This window comes from Macrobrachium rosenbergii, chromosome 55, assembly GCF_040412425.1.
Source record: "Macrobrachium rosenbergii isolate ZJJX-2024 chromosome 55, ASM4041242v1, whole genome shotgun sequence".
In the NCBI taxonomy this organism is placed as follows: domain Eukaryota; kingdom Metazoa; phylum Arthropoda; class Malacostraca; order Decapoda; family Palaemonidae; genus Macrobrachium; species Macrobrachium rosenbergii.
This window is the reverse complement of record NC_089795.1, coordinates 54966985-54994484: the sequence shown is the minus strand read 5'-3', so window position 1 is coordinate 54994484 and position 27500 is coordinate 54966985. Positions and strand designations below refer to the sequence as shown.

Below are 27500 nucleotides of genomic sequence, written 5' to 3'. Positions count from 1 at the left end.
GCTGTGACCCGATCTCCCACGTCTTATATGATCCCTTCAGTTTAAACAGTTATGCCAGTCCAACGTTCGAACTCTCTCTCTCTCTCCTCATTATTACCAAAACTTTCGTAATATGCACCATTTGCGTTAACTTAACTTTTCCGTTCTCTTAAAGTAGCTAAAACACCTAAGAATACGCCAGTTCATCTAAATTAAGCTTCGTACTTGTTCTTCGTGGAAATAGTTGCGATAATAATGATAAGATTCCAAATATCCTTGCAAGGCTTAGTGGAGCAGATTAAGATCTTCTATTTAGTACCTATAATCATTCCCTTATCTGTTAGTGCTGTGAAACAGGCAACCAACCGTTAGGACATATATAGCAGCATTGCTTCGTAGTCTTTAATGCTTGGGAGTTTATGAGTGATATTCCTATCTCGACACTCATCATCAACAACTCACCGCATAACCCAGAAGGTTAGAGAGAAGATCCCGATGGTTTTCTCGTCATTTTCTAAATAGATGTATGAGATACATAAGAGATGATCATGTGATTACAGACCAGTTTCCAATCTTTCGGAAGTGTCTCCAGTTACTGGAAAGTTGATTTTAAAGTTGTCACAAAAGTACGTTGAGTCTAGACGATTTTTTCCTTGACAACCGCAATACCTTCTGGAAACAACTAGGAAATGATGATGCTCTGAAATCTCTAACTGCTCGCATGAAAATACTCAGATATGAGTCCCAACTTGTTCAAAATGATTTTAGAGATGCTCCTAACTACAACTGAAATGTGCAAGTTTCCTGCAGAATCCATGTACAAGGCGTATATAAAGCGGAGATGGGATTACTGTATGGCAAAGAGAAACCGTCTATGGTGTGGACGGCTTTTGGGGAATTAGTCAAGGGACAGCAGGATTCAACGCTGTTTCAAAGTTGACAAGTACTAGGGTTGGAATCCTGAAAGGCTATTCTGACACTGATTAGTGACCGCCAGAGGTTCTAAGGTTTTGGTTGTTGAACAACCACTAAACCTCTGTCGTGGTAGCTCTCCCTTTCTCTCTTTTTTGTACAATATACTATATGCAATTATACAAACATTATACAGCATACATGCATATATATATATATATATATATATATATATATATATAGTATATATATGTATCCAACATGTGGCCAGATATATATCATTATAAAAAAGTACATCGATACAACATGTGCAGAAAAAAAGTATGGAACAAAGATTTGTTAGCAAAGGGTCAATTTATTCTCGATGCTCTGTAATGGTTTCATTACATTTTTTGGAGGGCTGTACAAAATAAATAATATAAATATAAAATGGTTATAAATTTAAATTTGTAAATTAAGCACAATGGATTATAAATTAAAAAAAAATAAAAATAAAATAAATTTTAATTTTTAACATTTTTAAAAATTTATTTTAATTTTTAAATTTGAAACCATTGTGCTTAATTTTTTAAATTTAAATTTATAGCCTTTTGTAATTTATGTTATTTATTTTGTACAGTTCTCGAAAAAATGTAATGAAGCACATGAAACGTCGAGAATAAATTGACCCTTTTTAACAAGTCTTTATGTCCGCCTCCCCATTGATATATATATATATGTATATATGTGTATATATACATACACACACACACACACATATATATATATATATATATATATACATATAATATATATATATAATATATATATATATATAATATATATATATATATATATATATATTATATACATATATATATATTATATATATATATATATATATATATATATATATATATATATGTATATATATATATACTGTATATATTCAACATCAGTTGTTATAAAGCAATTACATCCTCCATCATCTGCACTTACACCTAAGTCTGGAAGTTACCTCCACGATGATTTCTCTACCCACTTCAAAATCAGAGCATGTGCAGAAATGCTAGCCAGACTATAACCGACAAATGGCAATATCCTTCCTTTCCTCAAAAGGCTGATGCAATAAGGAAGTTGCAAAGTGCTGACGAAATCTACAGTTTTTGCTTTTAATTCCTAGTTATTCGCCTCCTGTGGCGGTTTTTCTTTGCTAGTCTTAATGAAGCCTCAATCCTCTCAAGATTTTTGCCATCCAGCAGCTCTGGCCGAAGAGACGTTTTTATTTGCCTGCCAGTGTCAGTTCTAATCCACTGTGAGCTTCTGGCTCTTAAGTGCCGCAAAATTTACAGATTTTTTTTTTTTTTTTTTTTTTTTTTAGGTATCTTACACTGACTCTCCAATACTACACAAATACAGTTTGTTTCACCGGACTTCTTTGCTTTTCCTTTTCTAATTTTTTTTCCTTCATTAGCGATATTTTTGGCCTTGGAAACGAGATAGTATTGTGTACACGAGGCACGTATTTTCCTCAGTGTACCTGCGATCAATTCGTGTTTTCAGTCCTGAATTCCTGGATAACGTACCTCAGAACGTCTTTTATCCAGCTGATATTGAGGATATCTTCTACATGAAAGCTCTGAAGACATTTGATAACAGAGGTGACACAAAAAAAAAAAAAAATATAAAACCACCCTTTGTTTCCCTTATTTCACCAGATTTTAGTCCTCTACATCAGTGTTTAGAATATTCATTGTAGAAGTAGTCTTTTGCATAACAACGCTAAACAAGAAAGAAATGCGCCGAAGGAGTTTTCTGTACAGCGTATAATGCTGTATGAAACTTTCAGCCACTGCTCATGAAAATATTCGCGGCCCATGAAACTCAGCCACGGCCCTGTGGTGGCCTATGTTGTTGGTACCTATAGTGGTGCCAGAAGTACGGTTATGGCTAACTTTAACCTGAAATAAAAACTACTGAGGTTAGAGGGCTGCAATTTGGTATGTTTGATGATTGGAGGGTGGATGATCAACATACCAATTTGCAGCCCTCTAGCCTCGGTAAATTTTAAGACCTGAGGACGGAAAGAAAAAGTGAGGACGGACAGACAAAGCCATCTCAATATTTTTCCTTTGAAAAAACTAAAACGAAGAGTATTAGGAATTGTCCTCAACAGTATAACAATATTTTATGCTATAAAACCTCATATATGGACTGTGGTTAATTTAACTGGGACATACGATTAAGGAATTAAATGTCACAATAAATCAATATTAATTTATATTCGGTTAGAACTAGCCAAAGAAATGAAACTCTTTTGGTTCCTCTTAGTAAAATAGCGCAGAACTGATTGGTCCCTCAGTACAGTAGTATATAATACAATGTTTAACAATACTGTCTCTTGCAGACTATGCAGTCATACAACTAACATTAAAAAAATGATGCTAATTTTAGTCTCCTGGCCCCATTTAGCAGAATAAAATGAAAAGAGAAACTAAGAATTATCCGAAATTATGGTTAATTCCCTTAGCCTCGGTTAATTCATCCACAACAGCTGTTCTTCATCTGAAGATCAACCTTCAGTGTAATGGCCATTATATGCATTAAATGGTTATCTTTTTTATCTTTGTTATTTTTTGTAAAAGCCTCTCTTCTTCGTTCATTTTTTTGTCACTACAAAGCCTGAGATACAAATGCAGAACCAAAATGAAGAAACTCTGCCGTCCGTAGCAGGACTCGAACCCACACCTGACTATCAGTACAAGGTAATGTCATACACCGGAGTCTGATGTCCGTAAGGCGTCAGAATTTCTTTAAACGGTTCTTCACTTGTATCTCGGGCTTTGTAATGACAAGCATATCCAAAAAGTGTGAAGAAATCGGGAAGTTAAGAAGGCATGGTGGTTATCTATCTGTGTATCTATCTCCCTATCTATCTATCTATCTATCTATCTATCTATATGTATATAATATTATATATATATATATATATATATATATATATATATATATATATATATATATATATATATATACACATACGGTATACTCGTACATGTTATTTGTGTATATATGAGTGTGTGTGTGCATGTCTAATTTTTTCTTTGAAGAAATGGTGAGCACCTAACAGGACTTAAGAACAATAATTGCCAGAGGGTGGACGAACTCTTATAGGTTCTCAAGTGGCAGGAGCCACTCGGTACACTAGTGTTTCCACTTGCGAACCCCTTCGGAGTATTACAACCCGGCTCAGAAATTCTCTACTTTTTGTTTTTCTATATGGTCAATGATCCGTAAGTGGAACTTTCGCTTTTGAAAAGTCTAAATTGAATCACGGATAAAAATTGCAGAATAATCAAGGTTTCCTGTGCTGCGCAAAAATGAAGTGCGGGTTGCCAACAGAAAATGGCGCTTATTTTTACAGAGGAGAATGAAATCTGAGACTTGAGTAGTTTCCAAGAAAATGAAATAAAATGGAAATGAGCTTACAATCGTATTTGATTTAGTATGAGGGGCATCTACAAAGGAATGCTAATTTTCTAGAGCCTGGAGACAGGAAAGCACATTAAGTCTGGTGGTAGACCGAGATTGGTTGAAAAGCATTTGCCAATTACAGGAAATAAGAGAAAAGAGACGCTGACACCATCTTGCTACTAAATTAAAAAGCAAAAGTAACAAATTCAGATTATGAATGTAATCAACTCAGAGCAGCTATTGATCGTAAGCATCTCGTTAAAACGTAATGAAATAACAGGACTAACACGATCATAATGAAGACTAGATTCACATTCTAAACGAGGAAAAATGGGAAGAATTATTAAATATGTACAGAAACGACCAATGAACTCTGAAAGCTACGGGAACAAATATTAATTGATGACAAAGAATATGGTGAAGTGGGTGACGTCAAAGAATATGGTGAAGTAGGTGGTGTCAAAGAATATGGTTAAGTAGGGGGTGTCAAAAAATATGATGAAGTAGGTGATGTCAAAGAATATGGTGAAGTAGGTGGTGTCAAAGAATATGGTGAAGTAGGTGAAGTCAAAGAATATGGTGAAGTAGGTGATGTCAAAGAATATGTTGAAGCAGGTGATGTCAAAGAATATGGTGAAGTAGGTGGTGTCAAAGAATATGGTGAAGCAGGTGATGTCAAAGAATATGGTGAAGTAGGTGGTGTCAAAGAATATGGTGAAATAGGTGGTGTCAAAGAACATGGTGAAGTAGGTGGTGTCAAAGAATATGATGAAGTAGGTGGTGTCAAAGAATATGGTGAAGTAGGTGTTGTCAAAGAATAAGGTGAGGTAGGTGGTATCAAAGAATACAGTGAAATAGGTGATGTCAAAGAATATAGTGAAGTAGGTGATGTCAAAGAATATGTTGAAGTAGGTGATGTCAAAGAGTATGTTGAAGTAGGTGATGTCAAAGAATATGTTAAAGTAGGTGATATCAAAGAATATGGGGAAGTACTGTAGGTGATGTCAAAGAATATGATGAAGTAAGTGATGTCACAGAATACTGGGAAGTAGGTGATGTCAAAGGTTCGGGAATTAATTATAATACAGATCAAGGTACAGTCACTGAAGGTCATACCTATGAATGAAGGTTTTTAAATGACTTATTATGAAAACGTTTAGCTTTGAAAGAGATTTTACCTAAGCTACAGTTGCTGAAGAAGCAGGAAGGTCGGAGGAGAGTCCATGAATTAGTACCTAATGATAGATTCGTACATCGATAATATACCTGCATTTGGCAGCATTTCGAAAGAAAATGGTTAAAACAAAAGGGTTATGAAGATAAGTACCCGCAAACAGAACTACACTTAAGCATAAGTATTGGAGCTTCATGATAAACAAACACTCTGATAATAGGAGGAATGATAGAAATCATGCTAAAGTACGAAAAGAAACAGTCTTAAAGCTTAACAGTAAAAGGGAATAAAGTTTTTGAACTGTGCAACTTGAGGTTTGCTGGTCTCCACTGACCGAATGTGAGATGTTGATAAAATTGAAAGGATCGAATTAAATCTTCTACGGACAGGTTAAAGTTGGCCAGTGAATTGAGAAAGAAATGACCATCAATATTGTCGTTATTATCTATATTGTATTCAAATTTATAGCAAAAAAATAACCCAGTCCACTAGCTTCTTAAGCAAGTGTGCACACAAAAATGCAACATGAGAAAAGGTTACAAGCAGAGCTTGAAGAATAGTGGTATAGTATCATAAATATGAAACTAACACGTAAACAAAACAAAACAAATGGTGAGAAATAAGCTGGAGGAATTGGGATATTGGGACTGGTATTCTGAAGTTTCCCTAACATTCAAATGTCAGCTTACAGGGGCCTCCCAAGAAGACAGTTTGCCACAGGAGGAAACACTTGTCATGGCGGTTAATGTGACTTCTTGAACTCTCAAGGGAATATGTAGAATGACACTGCGAAAAGTAACATGTACGGTTCCTTTAGACAAGGGATCTAAAGTCAGCGGAAGAAGATGGTCATTTCACAAAGAGAAAACTATAGCTCTGTTATGATGGACGAATTCTATTCGAAAGCACATGACATTTATTTTTTTTTCAGGAGGCGATGGGATCAGAGTCCAAGATTTTATAGCATAGGAAAGTCTATTCTTCATAAAAAGCATGTCAAAAGGTCTATATGCCAGAACAAAACATGATTAGTAGATTAAGGAGGGTTAGGAATGACTAATGAGCCACTCCTCTGACCAGAAGTCCAATAACCAAAGTGATCAAACAGAGAGTTAGCTGTAGAAAAAGTTCACTATCCTAGAACACATACTTGTACAACAACAAGGGAATTATGAATGGCAAATGAAATTATGCTTTACGGAGGGAACAGTGGAGGAGAAGTGATGAAAAGTCACTGAAATGAGCCAGTGATTATAAGACGAGAGATTGAAAGGCCCTTTTAGTCATTATTTGGTCAAATAATAGAAGAGAAAACACCACATTAAAATTATACATATTACAAGAATATCCATGATTACCAGGGAAGTCGAGGGGTCTTACTACTTCCACATCAGCTTTGCACAGATGAATTCTCCCAAACAGAGAATAACACCATATAATAGGAATGCAGCAAAGACACACTGGTGGAAATCAAGTAGCTGAAGAACGAAACGAAGCTGTTAGAGCGGAGAGAGAGAGAGAGAGAGAGAGAGAGAGAGAGAGAGAGAGAGAGAGAGAGAGAGAGAGAGAGAGAGAGGATAATAATGAGAGTTGCAATGAGAAAATTTACCGAAATTGCTTCATGGGAAGAGCATAAGGGAATATGAAAATGTGCATTTGAATTTTTGAGACACAGAGACTCATAAAATCAAGTGCTAATGTGATTCCCCAGAAAGAAGAGTAACTTTAAGCTCAGAATATTATGTGAAATAATGAAGAATTGCTTCAGGTTCAGCACGATATGAAGGACACTGTAAAATCCACGCTGAGTACTACCCGACAGGCTGCTCTCGTCAATGGCATTTGCAGATGATTCCAAGGCTAATAATGATTAGATTCATTCGACACCGAATTGGAGGTGTAGGTAAGTTTTGTGTATTCAGCCTGAACGCAAGGAATGTGCGTACATTGGGAAGAAAGGATTGTAATCTGTGTTTGTAATAAAATGAGCAATGCGTGACACACTGCAGCAGCCTTAACCAACGCTGTCTTCTATGAATGTTAAAAAATCAAAGAACCGCCGAGAAATTTTCAACATGTAAAGTTAGAATTGAATGAAAGTAGATTTAAATAAAAATAAAGCTTCAAGGTCAGCGAAGGTGGAGTAATAGCCAAAGACAGTGCACTAGAACTGTAGTTTTCTTCAATTTTCATAACATACACAAGGTGACAGAGATGCGAAGGCATGGAAAGTCAAAATTATTAATCCTCTCATAAATTAAGTAAAAGCCTATTGTGCTTGTCTTTCTCTACCTTTCCCTCACCAATGGGAAGTTTGTCTTCCACAAATAATATCTCAACTGTCATTGCTCTCTCCTTCTTTTACTATAGCAAATAACCGCCGTCGATGAAAAAACTAAAAATAACATAAAGCGAGGCTTCTAAGTCATTCCCTCATAACGGAATAGCTCTGCCACTGTTCCTTACACATGAAAAACCGGCGAATTACGATAGGGTCTTTAACTGCAATGCGAATGTTGATTGGCATAATCTAGCCTATCACTTTTGTTCATCAATATGACGTCAGTTTCTGCCTAATCAACAACAGACTGATCATAACCTGGCGTACGGCTGTAACGTGATATCTAAATTAGACTGTCTCAGCAATGAAGCTGCCAAACCAGAACAGATATATCTTGAAAGGAAATAATACAGAGGCATGTAGCAAATGGACTTGAATCTGTGGATATTCAATTAATCCTTTATTCTTCTACGGAATATGTAATCATTACTATATATATATATATATATATATATATATATATATATATATATATATATATATATATAAAGATAGATATATACTGTACGTATACATTTATACATTAGCGTAGAACATTGTAAATACAACGGCTATTACGTCTCGATTTGCCAGTAGTTTTGGATAAGCTTTCTGCTGAAATCTTTGGAATTTGAATTGTAAAATGAAATGAAGAATTCTCCTACCTCTCCCAGGATTTAAACTTAGTCCCGCAGGAGGTAACTCAACACTTTACGAAAGAGCCGCCAGGAAGCACAAAAATTTATAGAATCAAATGTATAAAAAAAATTGTAGGAGTCAGACCGGAGCAGATTAATATTCACTCCATCAGTGCTGTACTATTGAGTTTTATTTTACTTTGACTAGTGGTTTACGCTGAGCTTGTTCAAAATGGACTGATTTCTGGGTGGGGGAAGGAAAGTTTCTTGCATGTCCTTCAGGTTGTCAGTGACAGCATACTAAAGACTCTGAGAGCTCGAGAAGTTATGAATCCACTGTTCTGACCGTCATATTTACTCACAGACAAATATGGACACAGCAAGACAAAGGGTTGAAGAAAAAGGATTTGAAAATGGAACTGAAGAAACAAATATGATAATGATGCTATTGAAAAGATATGAGAGAGAGAGAGAGAGAGAGAGAGAGAGAGAGAGAGAGAGAGAGAGAGAGAGAGAGAAGGCATTTTAGAAACTCCAGGTCTAGTGAGAGGAGGAAACACAATATCATCTTGATTGCCTACACAATTTGACGCCCCAATCCTCGAATCGATATGGCCCCGGGAACTGAAGGGCCACAGTAGAACATTTCTGGACGTAGTTTAAAGGTTATATTTCCAAAGTTGTGGTACCGAGCTGAGTCCATCTCTCATTTCCATATTCATACGTGAAAATTTCTGATCTCTGAGAGTTAGACAGGCTTTTTTTTAACGAGAAGAAAAGTCTCAAACAGAAAGCTTTCAAACTTGTTTGCGGTGCCGAACAAATTGCTCTTTTATCTCCCACAATTTTGTTGGGAAACATCTTAATGTGGAAAAATGATCTGTTTCAAACTACAAAACATTTTTCTTGTCGTGTTATGCGTTGTTTTTTTATCGTCAAAAGTGGAAGTTAGTTTCCTTAAGAGGATTCTACAGTACAAACCAGACATATTAACTGTACACCTGCACGCCTTCATCCGCTGAAATTCGAAACAATTACCAGTCATCAATTCCTATCTTTTTGGTTACAGCATCAGGTCTCTGAAAAGAGCTTTCCGAAAAATATCGTCTACGTTTCTCTTACTGTTAGATCATAGATGAAGATTTTATCGCGAAATTAAAAGCAATAGATATTTTGGTCGACATAAAACACAAAAAAACACTTAAGTTTTCATAACTGTCAACTTGACAAACCAATAGGATTTAACAGTGAATACCAAACATCAAAAGGCCAATAAAACCCTATTGTCGACAGCGCTATCATTTTTCGTTTTATGAAAGGACCATTGAACTCCCATTGTAATGCTCCTATGTGTTTCTAACATTTCATGAAGGTGAAAACACGAAATCTGGCGGTACAACAGGAAAAAATATTCCACGATCTTTCTTTCCTTTATATTCGTGGGAGGGTATTTAAAAAATAAAAGCGAATCTTAAATTAGACTCCAACTAAAATTGTCATTTGCAAAGACGGCACTCTTTTTGGTTTCCGGGATAAACAAGCCACCGGACGAAAATTCAACGGTAATTTGAAGGTCAGCAAGAAAGAAAAAAAAAGAGAAAGTAAATATTGGATCTGTTACACTAACAGGATGACCAAAACCAAAACCGAATACGATCTGTGTTCTGAGCTGATTATAGTAATTTTCTGACAGAGACCATTACCAGCCTCTTAATAGTGCAAAATGATTTCATAGTCAAATATTTCTTATACACGTCTCCACATGTATAACGACATTTTGGCTTTTCATCATTGGAAACAGAAGGGCTTTACGTCCTATGCAAGCCGAAGACCAACTTAGTCTCCAGTTCTTGAAATATACGGTGACAACTTCATTATGTTTTCGAGTTAGGACATTACTTCTGTTTGCTTTGAGTATTCACATAGACCTCTGAGGAAGAAGGGCTATTTATTTTTCGAGACATTTCCTTTGGCTTGTATTTACTCGTGGAGAGAAAGATAGCTAGCGAGAGAACAATACATTTCAAGCACACTTTCAGCTGTCCGAATCACAATTCCTTTCTGTAAAACGTATCCTAGAGTCACTGGAATATTCGTCCAGAAGCGTACGAGTGTGAAAATAGGAACAGTAACTGTTTAACTTGAGTGGTTTCCAAAGGAGAAGTAACAGGCAATCATAATCATTAGATCAATGTACGTTATCCTCAATAATTCTAATTCTAATTTTAATGTCAGTAATGTTTTAATAAACACAGTTTTAACTTTCATTCAAAGTACAACAGGAAAATGCTTACAGATTTTGTGCCTGCGTTGGTTTTTTGAGATAACCATGACATTTTTTTAAATTTTTGCTGCGTGATGAGTTACGCCATAGTCAAGTCATTTGTTCGTTGTGTGCACAAACACGCAATCAGCCTTGCCATATATTGTGAGTAAAGCTTATCATCACCATTACGCGACTGACATACTCACTGGAAATTTACTCCTCTCTTCCACTGATTTTCTTCTTGAATTCTTGCATTGATTTACTGTTTCGAGGTGACGTTGAATAACCTCTTCATGCTCTCGTTGTCGAAAATGGTCTTGATTTTTTCCCCGTGAGATTAATCACCGGCGATTCATGCTGCTTCATGCCTGAGGCGCTTTGGTGTCGTGTACTCTTTGAACATCACACAATACGAGCGATTTCGATCCCTCTTCTCCCCTTTTTCGGCATTCCCTCTCTCCCTTGTTTCGTCAGTCATTCTTCAAATTTGGCTAATCAGCTTTTGTCTCTACATGCATCCTCTTCATATTAGTCATAACCACGTTTATACTTCAAGCACTCTGAACTGGTTGCTTTAACTTCAGATTTATTCATAAACGAGTTGATTTATGGTTCTTAAAACTGTTTTATTTTCTCGTAGATGTCCCAAAGGGTTTAAGTTTTTATTTATTCTTAAATACTAAGCACCATGAAAACTTCGATCACGCAAAATGGCCTGGATTTCTTTCACAACGACACAAAAGAAGAATCGTAGATTTCAAGCATCAAAACAAATAAAAGAGATATCTTATTGGAAAACCAAAAAAAGAAAAGTAAATATTTTGAGCCTGCGGAAATTCAGCCGGTGTGTTTCCGAATATATTCCTCCCGGGTAAAGGCAGAAATGGACCAAAGCTGAGGGGAAACTGATACATGTTGGGAAAACAAAAGTGGCAGCGTTATTGCTAAAAAACATTTCCGTATACTGCGCTACGTTATAGATACCGGGATTTATCATCTGCTACATATTTAGCTAGAATTATTCCCAAAAAAACTGAGAAGTGCTTACTCAAAGTCAAGAGAAACCTTTTGTTCTTTCTCAAAACCAGCACGTCTGCCGAGCATTTAACAACACAAAGAAAGATATAACTGGTAACTGAGTCCGTGATACATTACCAATTTTTCACTGTTATCAGGATGCAATACGAATTTTATTGTTATATTTTATCAGTTTTTAGAATATGTTCTCTCTTCATACCTATACTTACTTAATTTTGTAAAATCAATTCTTAGAAAGAGGGAGATACCTAGAAATATTGAGCGAGGAAGTGATGCAGAATAGGAAGACGACCTGGGCTATAAGAAATATGATGATATTGGATAAGGAAGCTGAAAAAGGTGAAGTTCCTAAGATGAAAAGAGGTCTGTGGGTACTACGAAACAGCATTCATTAAGGGCAAGAACGAGCACCTAGTGGGCAACTGCAATGATGGTAAAGCTGTGATGCACCTCTCCTTACATGGCGAGATAACTGTTCTCAGAGTGAAAAGGAATCTTGTCACTGCAAACAGAATAAAATGCAACCATTGTGACATAAAAAAACGTTTCCGAATAATCCTCTACGATGCAGTTAGTCGGTTGGCATATAGCCTGTACAGGTCTCCTTAGGGAGGTTGTTTGACGTCATTCAAGTGTTGACGGTAAACCATCCCTGGGTTTTAAAAATACACTCTGGCTATTTTACAGAAGTCTTCCATAAAAAATTACCAAAGTAAATGAATGAAATGTTTAAGAAACGCTTAACTAAATTTCATGCAATAAAGTGAAGTTTCAAGATGTACATGATAAAAGTATCCCAATATGAACGATTTATCATCACCATTAGCTTTATCAATATGTTTAGCAAGACCTACCACTCATGAGCAACCTCTAACTCATTGCCTTAACTTTGATCACTTTTCTCAACAACTGTTTACCTTTGAATATATAATTTTATGTTTTCGTGGTTTGCTTATTTTCTGTCTGCTATCACTCTTTGTGATGCTTTTCTGTTTTTAGCATATGGACATTCTCTTCTTTGGGAGCTCGCATGTTGCGTGGTCAAGCCGAATGATAATAATCATGACAACAGAAGTGTAAGTGCGTAATAGCAATATTGATACGGCAATGTTTTGCTGAATCCAAACTGACAGCGATACATTTTTTATTCGGTTTGGTGTTTCGCAAAGATTTCATTCGGATCAGTTTTCGAGCTCCAAGGGTCTAGGTCCTGCAGTGACCTTAGAAGAGCTTGTATGGTGGACGACTCTCATTTCATTTTAGTTTTCTATAAAAGAAGACTATTGATATGGCTATTTGTCTGTCCTTCTGCAATTTTTCTGTCTGACCTCAGACCTTAAAAATTACTGAGGCTGCAAATTGGTATGTTGATCATTCACCCTTCAATCATCTAGCCTCAGTAGTTTTTTATTTAAGGTTAAAGTTAGCCATGATCGTGCGTCTGGCACCCCTATAGTGCCAATAACACAGGCCACCACCGGGCAGTGGCTGAGAGTTTCATGGGCCGCGGCTGAGAGTTTCATGAGTCGTAGCTGAGAGTTTCATTCAGCATTAAACGCTATACAGAAAACTGGATTGCACCAAAGAAACTTGGGCGAATTTTTTACTTGTTTTAATTGTATACCGGTGTTTGCCTTTCACTTGACCTGGAAACTGAATCATTTCTATCTTTACGGATCTTGAATTTCAACAACTCCATCTTATACGACTCAAGTATGCGGGCCAAGCCTTGGTTATGGATCGTCGAAAACCAGCGAAAAACAAAAAGCAAAGCCGGGAAGGAACATAAACGTGGTTGGAAGTAGCTGTTTTCGTCCATGAAATTTTTCTTACTGGTACTTTGTAGTTATGCCGGTAACGCTGACAGTAAAGCCTAAAAATGTAGTGAGTGATCTTGGAAACAAGGCTTTCTGTTAATAACCTTTACGCATGGAACTTTTACTTTACTATCCCTGTCCCTCTGTTTCTCTGTACACGCACGATGCTCATGGCATTTCGCCTTTACTAATCTCTGTATTTGTGCGATTTCATGCACTTACTTGGAAGACCAAAAAACTCTCTTATCATTATATAAAATTTAATTTATTCTGCAAAGATTAACTCTGCACTGACATTTTGTTTCACACACATAGAGTTACACACACACACATACTGTATATATATATATATATATATATATATATATATATATATATATATATATATATATATATATATATATATATATACATATATACACATATATATATATTATATAAATATATAATTACCCGTCACAAAAAAACTTTTGCCGTTGCATGTAGTATATATTAAGGGGAAAGGGACGACGCGTTCATTTGTTGGAAATAACTGGTCTCGAATGATGGTAATTGGAAACTGAGCCATTTATCAGATTCATTAAATTGACGTAAAGTCCTAAACATTTTGGCCGCTGTGGAGGCTCTCGATTCGTTTTAGTGGTGACTTTCATTTCCACATACTTGTTATAACGAACAAAACAAAATGGTTATGCATTCGTATCTATGGATATTTACAAACAATTCATATTTTAAAGAGCACGATAACTCGTACATTAACGAGGAAAATAAAAATTTAAAAATAGCAAACCCAATTTTTGTAGAAATTATTTTATTTTTCTCTAATCTGATTCAAGATCCTGATGAGGTCTGCATATTATATATTCATCTACAATTAACAGGAAAGTTGCCCATCTTACAGTTGCATTATAAAATCATAAAAATTTTCCAAACAAAAAGCACATGACAGTTTTCAGCAAGTGGTATCTGGGAACTATTCACAGGCCGCGCAGGCACATTTTGTGCCATGATGACTGACTGGCAGTTTCCCCAGTCACTCGGTTACGGGTTGCCCTGGCCTAGACAGTAAGGGCCCGAGCCAGCACAAGGCTGGCTTAATCTAAAACAAACGAACGAGTCACTGGATAAAGGATATAATGCGGGCAATCAGTACCCTGGTAACCAAGCTAAATAACATTCCATTTAAAGGAAATTAAAAGTTATTATCGTTCTTTCGTTTCTTATTTCCTTTAGGAAATGTGGTAATAATTTTTAGTTTTCTGAAAAGAAAACTATTGTGCCGGCTTTGTCTGTCTGTCCGCACTTTTTTCTGTCAGCACTGTTTCTGTCCGCCCTCAGATATTGAAAACTACTGAGGTTAGAGGGCTGCAAATTGGTACGTCGATCATCCACCCTCCATTCATCAAACATACCAAATTGCAGCTCTCTAGCCTCAGTATTTTTTTTTATTTTATTTAAAGTTAAAGTTGGCCATAATCGTGTGTCAGGCAACGATACAGGACAGGCCACCACCGGGCCTTGGTTAAAGTTTCATGGATCGGAGCTCATAAAGCATTATACCGAGACCACCGGTATAATGGTGGCCTTGATTATACGATGTACAGAAAACGTTTCTTCGGCGCATTTTTTACTTGTTTTTCTTGACTCGGCCTGCACCATTTTTTTTTCATCTGAAGAGGGTTTTGTTTCAGTACTCAAAATTTGTAGGCCTATATGTTATGCATATACAGCATTAAAAACAAAAGTATCCATTACATTTTATTTATCATAATCAAATTACAGAAAGACGTTGAATATTAACCTATAAAAGTTTGGCTAGGCCTAATGATCCAATAATATGCATTACGATTTTTGTTAATAAGTGAGTAGTTCCTAGATATCGCTTGTTTAAGAGTGCTATGAGCTTTTTGTTTGAAACTAAGGGAACTAATGCAATATTTTATAATGTAATTGTAAGATGGGCAACGCGGTTGTTAATTTTAGATGAATATAAAGTAATTATATGCAGACCCTCATCTGTATCTCAAACAATATCCAAAATTTCCTTATTTGATATATCTGAACTCTTCATATTTATAAGAATATTCCATTTCAATTCGATGTTTTTTTATGGTTAAAAAAAAAATTGACGATATGTTACGAGTTACCGTGGATGGAAACTGGTCTCCCTACATCCAGCCTTGCAGGCGTGCCAACCGAACCTCATCCTCTCAGTGGGTTTTACCGCCTATCAGTCGAAGGGACTGTACTTGTTTAAGAAGGAAGCTATAATTTATATAATATTTTTATTAACTATATCTTATTTGCTAAATAAAATAACATTGTGTCTTCTAACAGAAACGTCTTTAAGTCTGATAACATCTAACATCAGATATACCAAACTCTACCCACTTTTTTTTATTTACATAAAATAAAATTGTTTTAACAGATCTTTAAAAGGATGAGAATCTGATAACACAGTTAGAAAGACTGTTCAAATCTAAACATAATGAAATATTTCATAATGATTCGGATAAGATACTAAAAAACTGCATAAAACAAGGAATTTTCTTGGTCTTATTTTTTTTATTGTTGTCACTGATTCTACTTTTCTTACTGTATAAAAATGGCCTCATTCCACTTAAAATATAGAATAAAAAAGTAGGACCCGAAAGATATATTTCGTAAAATGCTGCAATATTGAGTAACGTGATTATGCAATGAACGCTTTCGTACAAATTGAAAGTACTTTTTGTCCTCAGTTAACTTTACGAAACATGCAACTGTTTTATAACAAACATTAAGTGCAATCCATAAAGTATCACTTCAGCCAATAACTAACTCCTTTAAGAGAAAAAACCGTTCGATCTAAAGGTCAAACTGTTAGATAGGCCAAACACAGCGGGCTGGTTTATTCTACTCCTTTCTCTTCTGTCTGACAACTTGTTCGGATCTCTTCCGACAAGTCGGTCTGACTAAAGGCTCTTTCGCATCCCGATCAAAATGAGACTGACTGTTTAAGGCTTGCTAGAAATTTTGATCATCAGCTGGATCTTTCTTAGATGGTGACCCCCAAGGGTTTTAACCCGGTATGTATCCACATTTGCGGCGTGTTTAGTACAAGCCCGTTGGGGATGACCGTAAAATCATAAACAAAAGACTGTAAACATCGTAAAGATAATTACCCTCCAAGAAATATTAGTCCTAGATAACGACCCCCGAAAACCCTTGGGGGTCACAATCTAGGAAAGATCCCATCGGCTCTAAATGAAAATAAGTTGTAACTCCTCGCCATCAGCAGTCATCATTTTCTCAACTTACCCTTGATCTTATTTTAAAGCAGGACGAGAAAAAGTCCAGTCTGAAAAGTTATAACTCGAATTTCATTTGTCAGCGGGAATCCTGGAACAGCTGATAAAAATCTCGCCAGTATAATGAAAAATAAGCACAATGACGAAATACATGGCAGCTAAATATTCATCTACTGCAAATTTTTCATATTTTTGTTTCATCTCCAATAATCTGGCTTTTATGTCATTTCGTGACTAATTCCTCTCCTCCTTTGCATAGTTTCGTTCAATCAATAGTTTATCTGAAGCTACGGAAGTAAAATTGTACTTCTACACTCCTATTTTCCGAAGGCAACAAAAAACCAATAAAAAATGCGCCGAAGTTTCTTTGGCGCAATCGAGTTTTCTGTACAGCGTATAATATTGTATGAGCCCAGGCTCATGAAGCTTTCAGCCACGGCCCGGTGGTGGCCTGTCCATAGCGTTGCCAGACGCACAATCATGGCTAACTTTAACCTTAAATAAAATAAAAACTACTGAGACTAGAGTGCTGCAATTTGGTATGTTTGATGTTTGGGGGGTAGATGATCAACAGCAATTTGCAGCCCTCTAGCCTCAGTAGTTTTTAAGATCTGAAGGCGGACAGTAAGAGTGCGGACAGAAAAAGTGTGTACGGACAGACAAAGCCAATAGTTTTCTTTTACAGAAAACTAAAAAGTAGAAAAAAAAAAAAAAAAAAACCAGAAAGGAAAAATATAGGAATGGAGTTCGGAATTTGCCAGGTGTCACATGAAGACCTTTCCCAAGGTTTGTCTTCTGAAGTTTGAACTAGACATCGGCTGAAATTGCGAGGGATATCTCATATCAAGCGATATGGCAGCGGTCTTTGATGGCGCTCCTGCAAGAGGATATTGCATTGTGTGTCGCCGAAGCATTTTGGGCGGTTCTTCGCTATTTTTCGAACATTTTCTTGTATAGTTTGGGTATTATTAAAGTAGCGTCCTAGTTTTAAAATTTCAACTAAGACAAAATAGCATGAATAATCATTAATCTTAATTTCTGTCTTTTTTTTTTTTTAATCAGTTTTATCCGTTGCTATAGGCAGCTCTTTACAATCTTCATTTCTTGGTTATTTTCTTCTACTACTTTACTTGTAAGTTTTTATTTCTTCTATTGAACCCTTTTCCTACATTTTCATAACACGAATGTTTAACGGAAAACAAGAAAATACTTTACATTATCGCACAGAAAAAAACATATTATATATATATATATATATATATATATATATATATATATATATATATATATATATATATATGCTACAAATGTCGTATCATATGGACCTGGCTGTACTCCTCGGAAATAATACCTGAAGGGGAATTATTATTTATACATGGTTCATCGCCCTAGGGGATTCGATCCCTACAGCGAGTATCTCCCACTTCAGTGACAAATATTCTACCATTCGGCTGTCAAGATGTGATAAAACTTCTCTATATATATATATATATATATATATATATATATATATATATATATATATATATATATATATATATATATATATATATATAAGACTCAGTCGGTTACAGCAGCAGCTTCGACTTCGTAGAGGTCTGTGGCGTTGGAAACAAACTGCAGCCGACTGATCAGAGAGGCAGACACTTTGCTATCCGTGTAGACATACCGGGATTATATATGTAATCAACGGATAGGTTTGCTTAAAAAGCAAATGGGTGTTACAGACTAAATACACACACAAAACAAAGCCACTACAACTTCTCGCTGCTGGGAAGAAAGGGCGTTGGGTCGGGTACGATACATGAAACATACGCCTCCGGGGTCTAAGCGATGTCAGGCAGGGCAGCCGGGATCGAGACTACAGGTCTACCCTGTGCCAAATCAAAAGTCCTTCAAAAGAAGGCATCGTGCTTACCCCATACAAAAATGGGAAAAAGCACGTTAAAAGAAGAAGAAGATTATATATATATATATATATATATATATAATATAATCTCCAAATGCCTTATTAGCCTACGTATTATGCAGGGTAGCACCAGAAGTGTGTTTATAGATAGAGAACATTGTATGAAAGTTAGGCTGATAGGCAGCTCTTTGTGTACACAAAAATGTTTTTATGGTATATACCATAAAAAACATTATTGTGTACTCGACCCAACACTTGCCTATCGACGTTTCTCTGTTCTTCGTGTATCATACAACCGATTCTACATTAAAGAACAGCCTCAGTTCTTTTCATCGATGAAAAATTATTAGGCTAAAGCTTCACCTATTAATTACTTCGTTTTTACCTGTTGTTATTATTTGGTGTCCAGGAAATCCGTTTTATCGAATATCATCACTTTCATCTTTGAACAACAGACATAAAAAAAAAACACTTCCTCGCAAATACAAGGTCGAAATGAATAAGCAAAATAATTTGAAAAACCGAATGAAAACCATCAGGTACACTCAAGTAAGAGTTTGTGTGGTTATAACCTTTTTCGCTGCTTCTGCAAGTGCAAAAATTGTTTTCATTTACCGCTACACGTTTTGTTGCATAACCACACAAAAAAAAAGACGAAAAAGGAATAAGGAAAAATATCGTTGAACAATTAATGGCTATTTTCAAAGACTTTGATACTACAACATTTCAGAGTTAATCTATCGCAATAAGTAATCCATATTTAAGAGGTCGTGCATATGAACTGGTGTTTTGTATCTACTTTTACCCCGCGGAGTTTCATATTCCAAAATCCGTCAACATGCAAGGGTAAAGTACAAAGAAGTGTTTTCTGAGAACCCGATTTTTTCAGTTTCGTCTGGTATTCAGAAACAGTCTCATGTAAATGTCTTCCTCTTACTTCGATAGATATTTAAAGCCAGTGTAAAATGTTTTCTCTCTACAATCAACCGGAGCTTGTATTCCAGAACCGGAAATATGCAAACTGAATTTATCATGTGATTATAAAACAGAATTAAACGCAAATAAATTTTAAAAACTAAATTAAATAACGTGCCAATACGGAGCATGCGAGAGTTTTCAAGTATCCAAAGCGCAAAGGAATGATTCTGAATCCTTGGAATGGCTGGAAAGTTAAAAATTGCCATTGACGGCAAGTACCTGCTTCCTTTAGAGGCTGCGAAGCTCTTTGTTCTGGGAGGGAAGACGAGCATTGTATGGAAAGACACTGCAGACAGATGGTCTAAATGGGCGCTGGGGTAAGGCCCGGGAAACGTAAACTGTTCAGACCATTTCCAGTTCACTTTGGCAGGTGGTAATGAAAAGGTTTTGTTTTCCTTTGCACTTGGGAAGATGCTATTTAGGGAGGTATTCGCACGAGGAGGCTACTGGAGTCTGCTGTGCTCTGCCGTTCAAGTTCATTTTTATTATTCTTTCAAAGAAAAGGAAACGCAATGGCTTCTAACGGGGGGAAGGGCGGCGTGTGGGAACAATTCCCAGCCGAGGTGATGTAGATTAGGGTATCAGCAGGACAATCATTCTTCGCAAACTATGAATCGCATCTTGAAATAATGAACAAATTTTTCTAACGAATTAATTGACTCTCAAAAACATTCGCTTCCGTTACAAGTGTCCCATCATAAAGAACCAGAGTCGGTCGAGTTGGGCGATTTCACGCTTTGTGCGGATTTTAATCCTGGGTTATTGTAGGACATAGGAAAACAGATTCAAGTTGGAAATCAATATTTCCTAATTAATTGCAGCGAGCCGAACAAATACAAAAATGCATAAAAGCCGGGCAGTAGATCTCGCAAACGTTATGTTGCATAATTTCGAACCTTAAATTATGGGGTGATAATCGTCAAATAATATATATGATGCAGTTTTTTCTGCAATATCTTTTCCATAGGGAAACGCAGCACGTTCGGCCAATTTCAAAATTTACGTTACTTCTTTATTCATTATTTTCGAATACTGATAAGGAAAATTAGACACGAATAATTTTTCTACCAATTCTTTGGGATTTAATAAATTTACTTATATATCAGTTATATGGCTAAATATTGTCTATGAATAGATTATTTGTCAACGGGTGAGATCCTAAGTTCCCTGTCAAGCTTAGATTCACTTCGCTGACCATTAGGTGTTAAGGAAATTGCTACCGCCGTCCATTTCATTATCTATTTAGTAATTTATTAACTCATTTCCACAGGCTTTCAATTTCATCATATTAACGCAAGCCTTACTATTAATTTGAACTAACAACGGTGCAAAAAAAAAAAGTATTTTTTATTCATCAAAGAGAGAAAAAAAGTGATTGATGGAACATGGTTTTTGCTTAAATTGGACAAAATGTAAAAATTGACCTCTGTCATAAATATTTTTCCTGAGCAAGAAAATATAGTTTTCATATTGGAAGTAGCATCTATTTCCGTAACACTCAAATGGGAAGATCTAAAGAAATCTTTATATTTATTCAATTATTTATATTTATTCATATATATATATATATATATATATATATATATATATATACACATATATACATACACAGACACACACATGTATATATATGGAACTAATGAACATGTGCTTCTGATTCTCTCAAACTGATTTAATAATTCTTGTTTGTATAGGGATTAAGATGATATTATGGGTTTTACATGTAAATAAAATATATATATATATATAAACATATAAATTTATATATATAAATATACATTATATGTATCACATTATATATACATATACTGTATATATATGTATATACATACGTAAATACATACATACATACATACATATTATATTATATATATATATATATATATATATATAAATATATATATATATATATATATATATATATATATATATATATATATATATGGTCAAATTACCAGTAGATACACACCTAAAAAGCAATGAACACAAAAAAAATGCTTCGATGGCGACAATTCTTCCGTTCAAACCCAAGGAAAAATATATCTGACAAGGATATATGTGCTGAATTAGACTTTTCTCCTTCTTGGAGGTCGAGTGATGTATCTTAATCTCACTTCATCCCATCTTGCATGGATTCGAATCACATTACTCAAACTGGGATTTTTCTTTCTTAACATTCAGCGTTTGTGGTGAGCAGCATTTCAAGAACGTGTGAGGAAATTGTTGGAATTTAGAAGCAACTGTGGTTATCGCAAATGCATATACTATATCTTTCCAACTATATTGTAGTAGCACAGGAAATCATCTTATCATTTCTTCACTATACTGTTCAAGCAATATACAAGTAAATATATATATATATACATATAAATGTATATATATGTACATTTATTGCTATGTACATATATATGTATATATACACATATATATATATATATATATATATATATATATATATATATATATATATATATATATATATATATATATATACATACACAATACAGACAAGATACCTAAATAGTACTAGTAAAGGCTTCGCCTATTTTAAATCCCTCATTGTATGGCATCCATAGACACAAGTATACTTTTTTTTTCATTCAGTATCATGGCTCTTATTCATTTACTTAATATCGAGATAAAATAACATTTAATCACGTTTATTTCTGAATACTTCGCATTCAGAGTGTACTAGATCGTAATATGATTCCATTAACTTCAGTTATAACAGGCAATGATAGAATTCGACGAGAAAAATGTTGTACTGCGCAATGTAGTGACAACCTTTACTGAGTGATCAATACCAAAATGTAGTGTAAAAAAGTAAAGAGAATAAAAAAACTTACCAAGATTTCAATACGATGATAATTAATAAAAAAAAGTATCTTGTTACAGAAAAAAAAACCGCATAAGTAATGTGTTGGGACGAAGCACTAAGCAACAAAACATCATTAAAAATACAACGAAACAAAAGTACATCACTGTAAATAAGTGGCGTCACCTGGGTAAGTGATATCATGTGTCAGTAAACTAAGCTCACTCTATTCTGCTTACAAAACTCTTTATGGGAAAAGTTGATGGAATAATAAAACAGAATGTTATTTACTACAAGACCAATGACAGGGTCATTGTAGGCTGTTTAGACCGTGGTTCAGTCATGCTTCACACAGACTTCCAGTGGGAGGAATCTGAAGAGGATATTTCATAGAATCAAAAGAAGTGAGACTATGTACAGTATGTGTAATGTGAGCGTGCTTCCAGGTGTTTTCTCTTAAATATGGTGTGAATTAATACTCCTCCTGCTTCCTGAATGGCTACAGCAATGAAGCACCGCACGAGCACGTGTCCTTTGAGCGTTGACTGAATGCCACCACCAGCCATCGGCGAGAGAGATGACGACGATCCATCGATGAGAGCAACTCGAGAGGTTTCTTTAATCTTCTTCGCCTGTCAGGAGTCATCAGTGTCATGTGAGAAGAGGCATAACAACCTTAATAGTCTTTATTTAGGCTTCTTGAGTGATAACTCAAACACGGAAATGAATTAGAAACACGCATCTATGTCATTGGTCTAACTGAACGGAATAGATGCGAAGACAAGAAGAGGAAAAACAAACAGAAAAAGGATGTTCATAATAACAGGTGAACTTGAAACGATAATCAGTTTACTAAGGTGAGGTGGGATTCGCGACGTGGCTTCCCTTCCTCGGTTACGTGCTTTGTAAGGCCCCACGTGTCGCTTATATATAGGACTAATGTCAACAACATTTTCTTTTTTTTTTTTAATAGGATATTATACACTGTTGGTGATTAACATATCTTACACTATAAATTCCATGTCCAAATTATGGACATGGAATGAAGACAGTTAGGATGAAGTTTTTAGCTGAAGGATATGCTGGTTTGTCTTAACCGAGGCTGTAAAATTCATTGGCTCTTGTACGGGAGAGCCCGTTTTATCTGTCAGAGGGGAGCATTTTCACGCACAAGCAGAATAGCAAAGGACTCTCCTAAACCCTGTCCTCGTTTTATGACGGAGTTGAGTGTGGCCAAGCTTTTACCTTTTCACGGTGTAGTTATACAAGAAGAGCCACAGCTTCAAGGCAGCGCCTGGCTGTTCAAGAGAGTTCGAGTGCAGTGAACCCGACGAACATTGTTTTTTGTATGCTTTTGAATACAAGGGAACTCGCCCACTGTAGCAACAATCTAGTTAAAAAGATTGATTGCAAGATTTGCTCAATGCAAACCTCAGAATCTTCACCTACCCTAACTGAGTCCCACCGAGATGAAATGGAAATTATCTATCTATCAGTACAGTATATATATATATATATATATATATATATATATATATATATATGTGTGTGTGTGTGTGTGTGTGTGTGTGTGTGTGTGTGTGTGTGTGTGTGAATGTATATTTCTCGCATACTGTATATGTCCGTGTAATACTATACAGTACGTAAATATGCATTATCGTTAGAGAAGTTGATTGCCTTCAATACCACCAGTATTGAATACACTACCACTAAGGACTTGAGTTCCTTTTTCCATCACTCTCCAAAGACACATAGGTGAAGACCTGAAGTAGAAAAACTTATATTGGGAACTGAAATTGTTTCCATAGAGCTTTGAATCCAGACCCATACCATCTACGAGTAAGTCTCAGCTTGTTTCCCACAATAATCAGTTCCCAAATACACGAACTCCGTTAACATAAGGATCCCTTTATGAAAGAACTAGCTGGCATGAACAAGTGCACGGGGTAAATACCAACAGGTATAATTTAAATGAACCACTTAAACATCTGAGATTTCGAAATCGTGCTAACAAAACGGCTGCTTGAGTTTTTAAACAAATAGATGAATTTATCTGATCTTCGCGTATAAAATTTTTCTGCCAAAGTCAACTACCAGTGAACGTAGCAAGAATGAAGCACAAGTAAAACGGTTATTGACGATGAAACAGAAGTAATATTTACTTTAAGAAAGGGCTCTAAGGCAAGACAAATACATCAGTGTTGAAACTGCGGATGTCTGCGGAATAAGGAAATAGATCGGGAAATGACATTTGAACTATTTTCAAGATTTGTTAGGGGAATTTGCGACAGAAAAGTAAAGGCAAAAGAACGAGTTCTATTTTCTGTTTCATGTTACTGTGGTTGTTCGCAAAAATAGTCAAAACTGGTTTTTTAAAATAATACGATTAAAGAAAATTTGTTTTCATCGAAAAAATGAAAAGTGAGTTTCTAAGGACTCGCCGTTTTAAAATAAGCTGAAGAGTACTAGTTCTATTTGAGGAGTATGTAAAAATATACTTTAGGAAAACACTACACAGCACACACAGTATGAAAGCAAAAAACTAAAGGAAAAGAAAGCTACGACGTCACTGAATGAGAAATAAATAAAAACGAATGACCTTGTCAGTATGGACACAGAGAAGCATAAGCTGAATAATGAAAATCACTCCTCCCCATCCCCACGAAAAAAAAGAAAAAAAAAAAAAGCCATCCAAACACTTAGATTTTTATATTTAGAGTAACCTTTCCATGAAAGAACATTCGTGGAAAATTGCTCTTCTTTACTTCTGTGAAAGTAATGGCATATATACATAATAAGAGCTGGGAATCTGAATTTCAGAAGATCGTGCGGTCAGACATAAGCAAAGTTCGTAGACAGAAGGAACTTTGGTATAGTGACTTTCTGATTAAAAAACTCAAAGGAAGTACGTACATTTTTATATAGAGAATATGCCGACACACGTAAGTACAAGCGCATGGACACAGGACTACAGAATCAAAGCAGGATACGATTCCCACCGTAATCCGTTAAAACCCGCTCAGGAAACAGGATGAATAATTTCTCCCTCTTCACGCTGAGCCTCGAACTCGTATCGGGGAGGGAAATGTGTCCACAACTGGAACTGTTAGGCTGTGGTTATAAGCTTGTAGGGAAGGAGAAAAGTCTTCATTTCCCGTCTATTAATGATATTCAGTGAATATCAGTGGGACTTCATAATATCGGAAAAAGTCAACTTTAGCGTTCATAATATGATCACTGTGACTTGTCCATAGATCGAATGAAAGTCACTAGCAGATTTCCTACAAATACACACGCACTTATACACACACACATATATATACACATTCATACATGGATGTTGTGATGAATCAGAATTAAGAATCGCATTTCAAGTGACAACATATTTATGTACTTGTCCAGTGATTCAGAAGAATGGAATGGTTGTCTGAACGGGTAAACGAAATGCGACCACAAGTGGCCACAAATACCGAATGACCGCGAAGAATCCCCTTCATGTATCAAATAATGCAATTAGACTTCTATCTGACGTGGGGCTGGGGTTGGTCGAAGTCATGTTGATAAAGGAGATCTAGGCCTCACTCCCTTCCCACTAACCTCCGCGCTCTAAAATGAATGAAGTTGGCTACGGTAGGTTAGGTTGCATTCTGGTATACCCTTTCCCTGTCTTACGCCTCTTACTCTCCTAAGTGCTGCTGTGGTTTGTTTTACATTTTTTATGCATTTGGCAGCAAAAGACAATTGCAGGGAACAAAGGTATAACGTTTTCTGGCTGAATATATCTTTTTTATTCTGCCTATATTGATGATAGCCTACGAGTAATTATGTGAAACCTGTATAAAGCTTTTGGTCACCACAACATGATGAATTTTTCATTTGTAATGGTACGTGTAATCCTTTTATTTGCATACATCCGGCAAAATTGTTTACTCATCAAAATCAGTCACTAACCGGGAATGCTGGTCGAACTAAAGAAACAACACTAAAAGCTACAGTGTGTATTTTGGACTAAAAGGTTGCTACAAACATCGAACAGCCCTGAGGTGTCTCAACTACAATTGTTCGTGAAAGGTAACGAAAGAAATCGCCTTCACCTTTGAATGCTAACTTTAATGGGCAATGTAGAAATATAGTCTCCCTTGCGCCAATAAAACAAGATAACATCAAGTACGAGCGCAATCGCCTAAATCACAGGATATACGTAACTGATGGATCAGTTCCTTTCGCCAACCATCCTGCATCACTGTCAGCATGCTATTGTGTAGCACCATTGTTACCAGCGTAGCCCAGAAAATTTGACCTATATTTTTTAATCAATCAGCAGAGAGTTTTAGGTTATAATATAAGGTTGAAGGTGTGATGCAAACGCAATCCTGTTCAACTTTAACTTTTGCCTGAAATATTTGGCTTGCATAATTTCAAAACATAAATACTCAGCACTAAGTACAGTTCATCAGGCATACAGTTATTTCTTACTAAATGTGAGAACTTTTGCTGTATTTAGTATTCTATTTGTAAATAACCTTAAAGTAGCACCTAACATTTTGGCTGAAATCCGTCACGCACTCATGCTAATCTAGTTCAGTTTTTACAGTTTACGAGTGCTAAGCAGCTTTTAAGCGTCGACTCTTTTATTTCCCTTACATCATTGCTCTATTAGTCACATTACACGTTTCAAGAGCGGCGAAGAGCCATAATTCATTTATTTCACTCTTGCAGAATTTCAACTTAAATAAATGTCTAAATAGGTTACTCTGGTGCTGCAGATGGGAAACAGTGTTTAGTTTATTCTCCTTAATGTGCGCTCAAGGACAATGAAGATGGAACCAGAATCCCCCAACTGCTTTCGTTCAGAGCATCTTCTTTTACTAATGGCTTTTGTAAACGCCATTTCATCGAGTTCAATAGAAG

The 27500-nt window shown here is 35.8% G+C and overlaps 2 protein-coding genes across 4 annotated transcripts in view; both read right to left on the bottom strand.

The window, feature by feature from the left end:
- Gycalpha99B (guanylate cyclase 1 soluble subunit alpha 2) overlaps nt 1-27500 on the bottom strand; it is a 1063824-nt gene that overhangs the window by 240243 nt on the left and 796081 nt on the right. The window lies entirely within an intron of this gene.
- LOC136835815 (platelet glycoprotein Ib alpha chain-like) lies at nt 4817-5458 on the bottom strand. The gene has a single exon (XM_067099668.1). The coding sequence runs from the start codon at nt 5456-5458 to the stop codon at nt 4817-4819; it is 642 nt and encodes a 213-aa protein (XP_066955769.1).

What these genes read in the sequence shown, in the direction of transcription:
- LOC136835815 (XM_067099668.1), bottom strand. Translation starts at nt 5,458, where the DNA reads ATGACCTTCAGTGACTGTACCTTGATCTGTATTATAATTAATTCCCGA.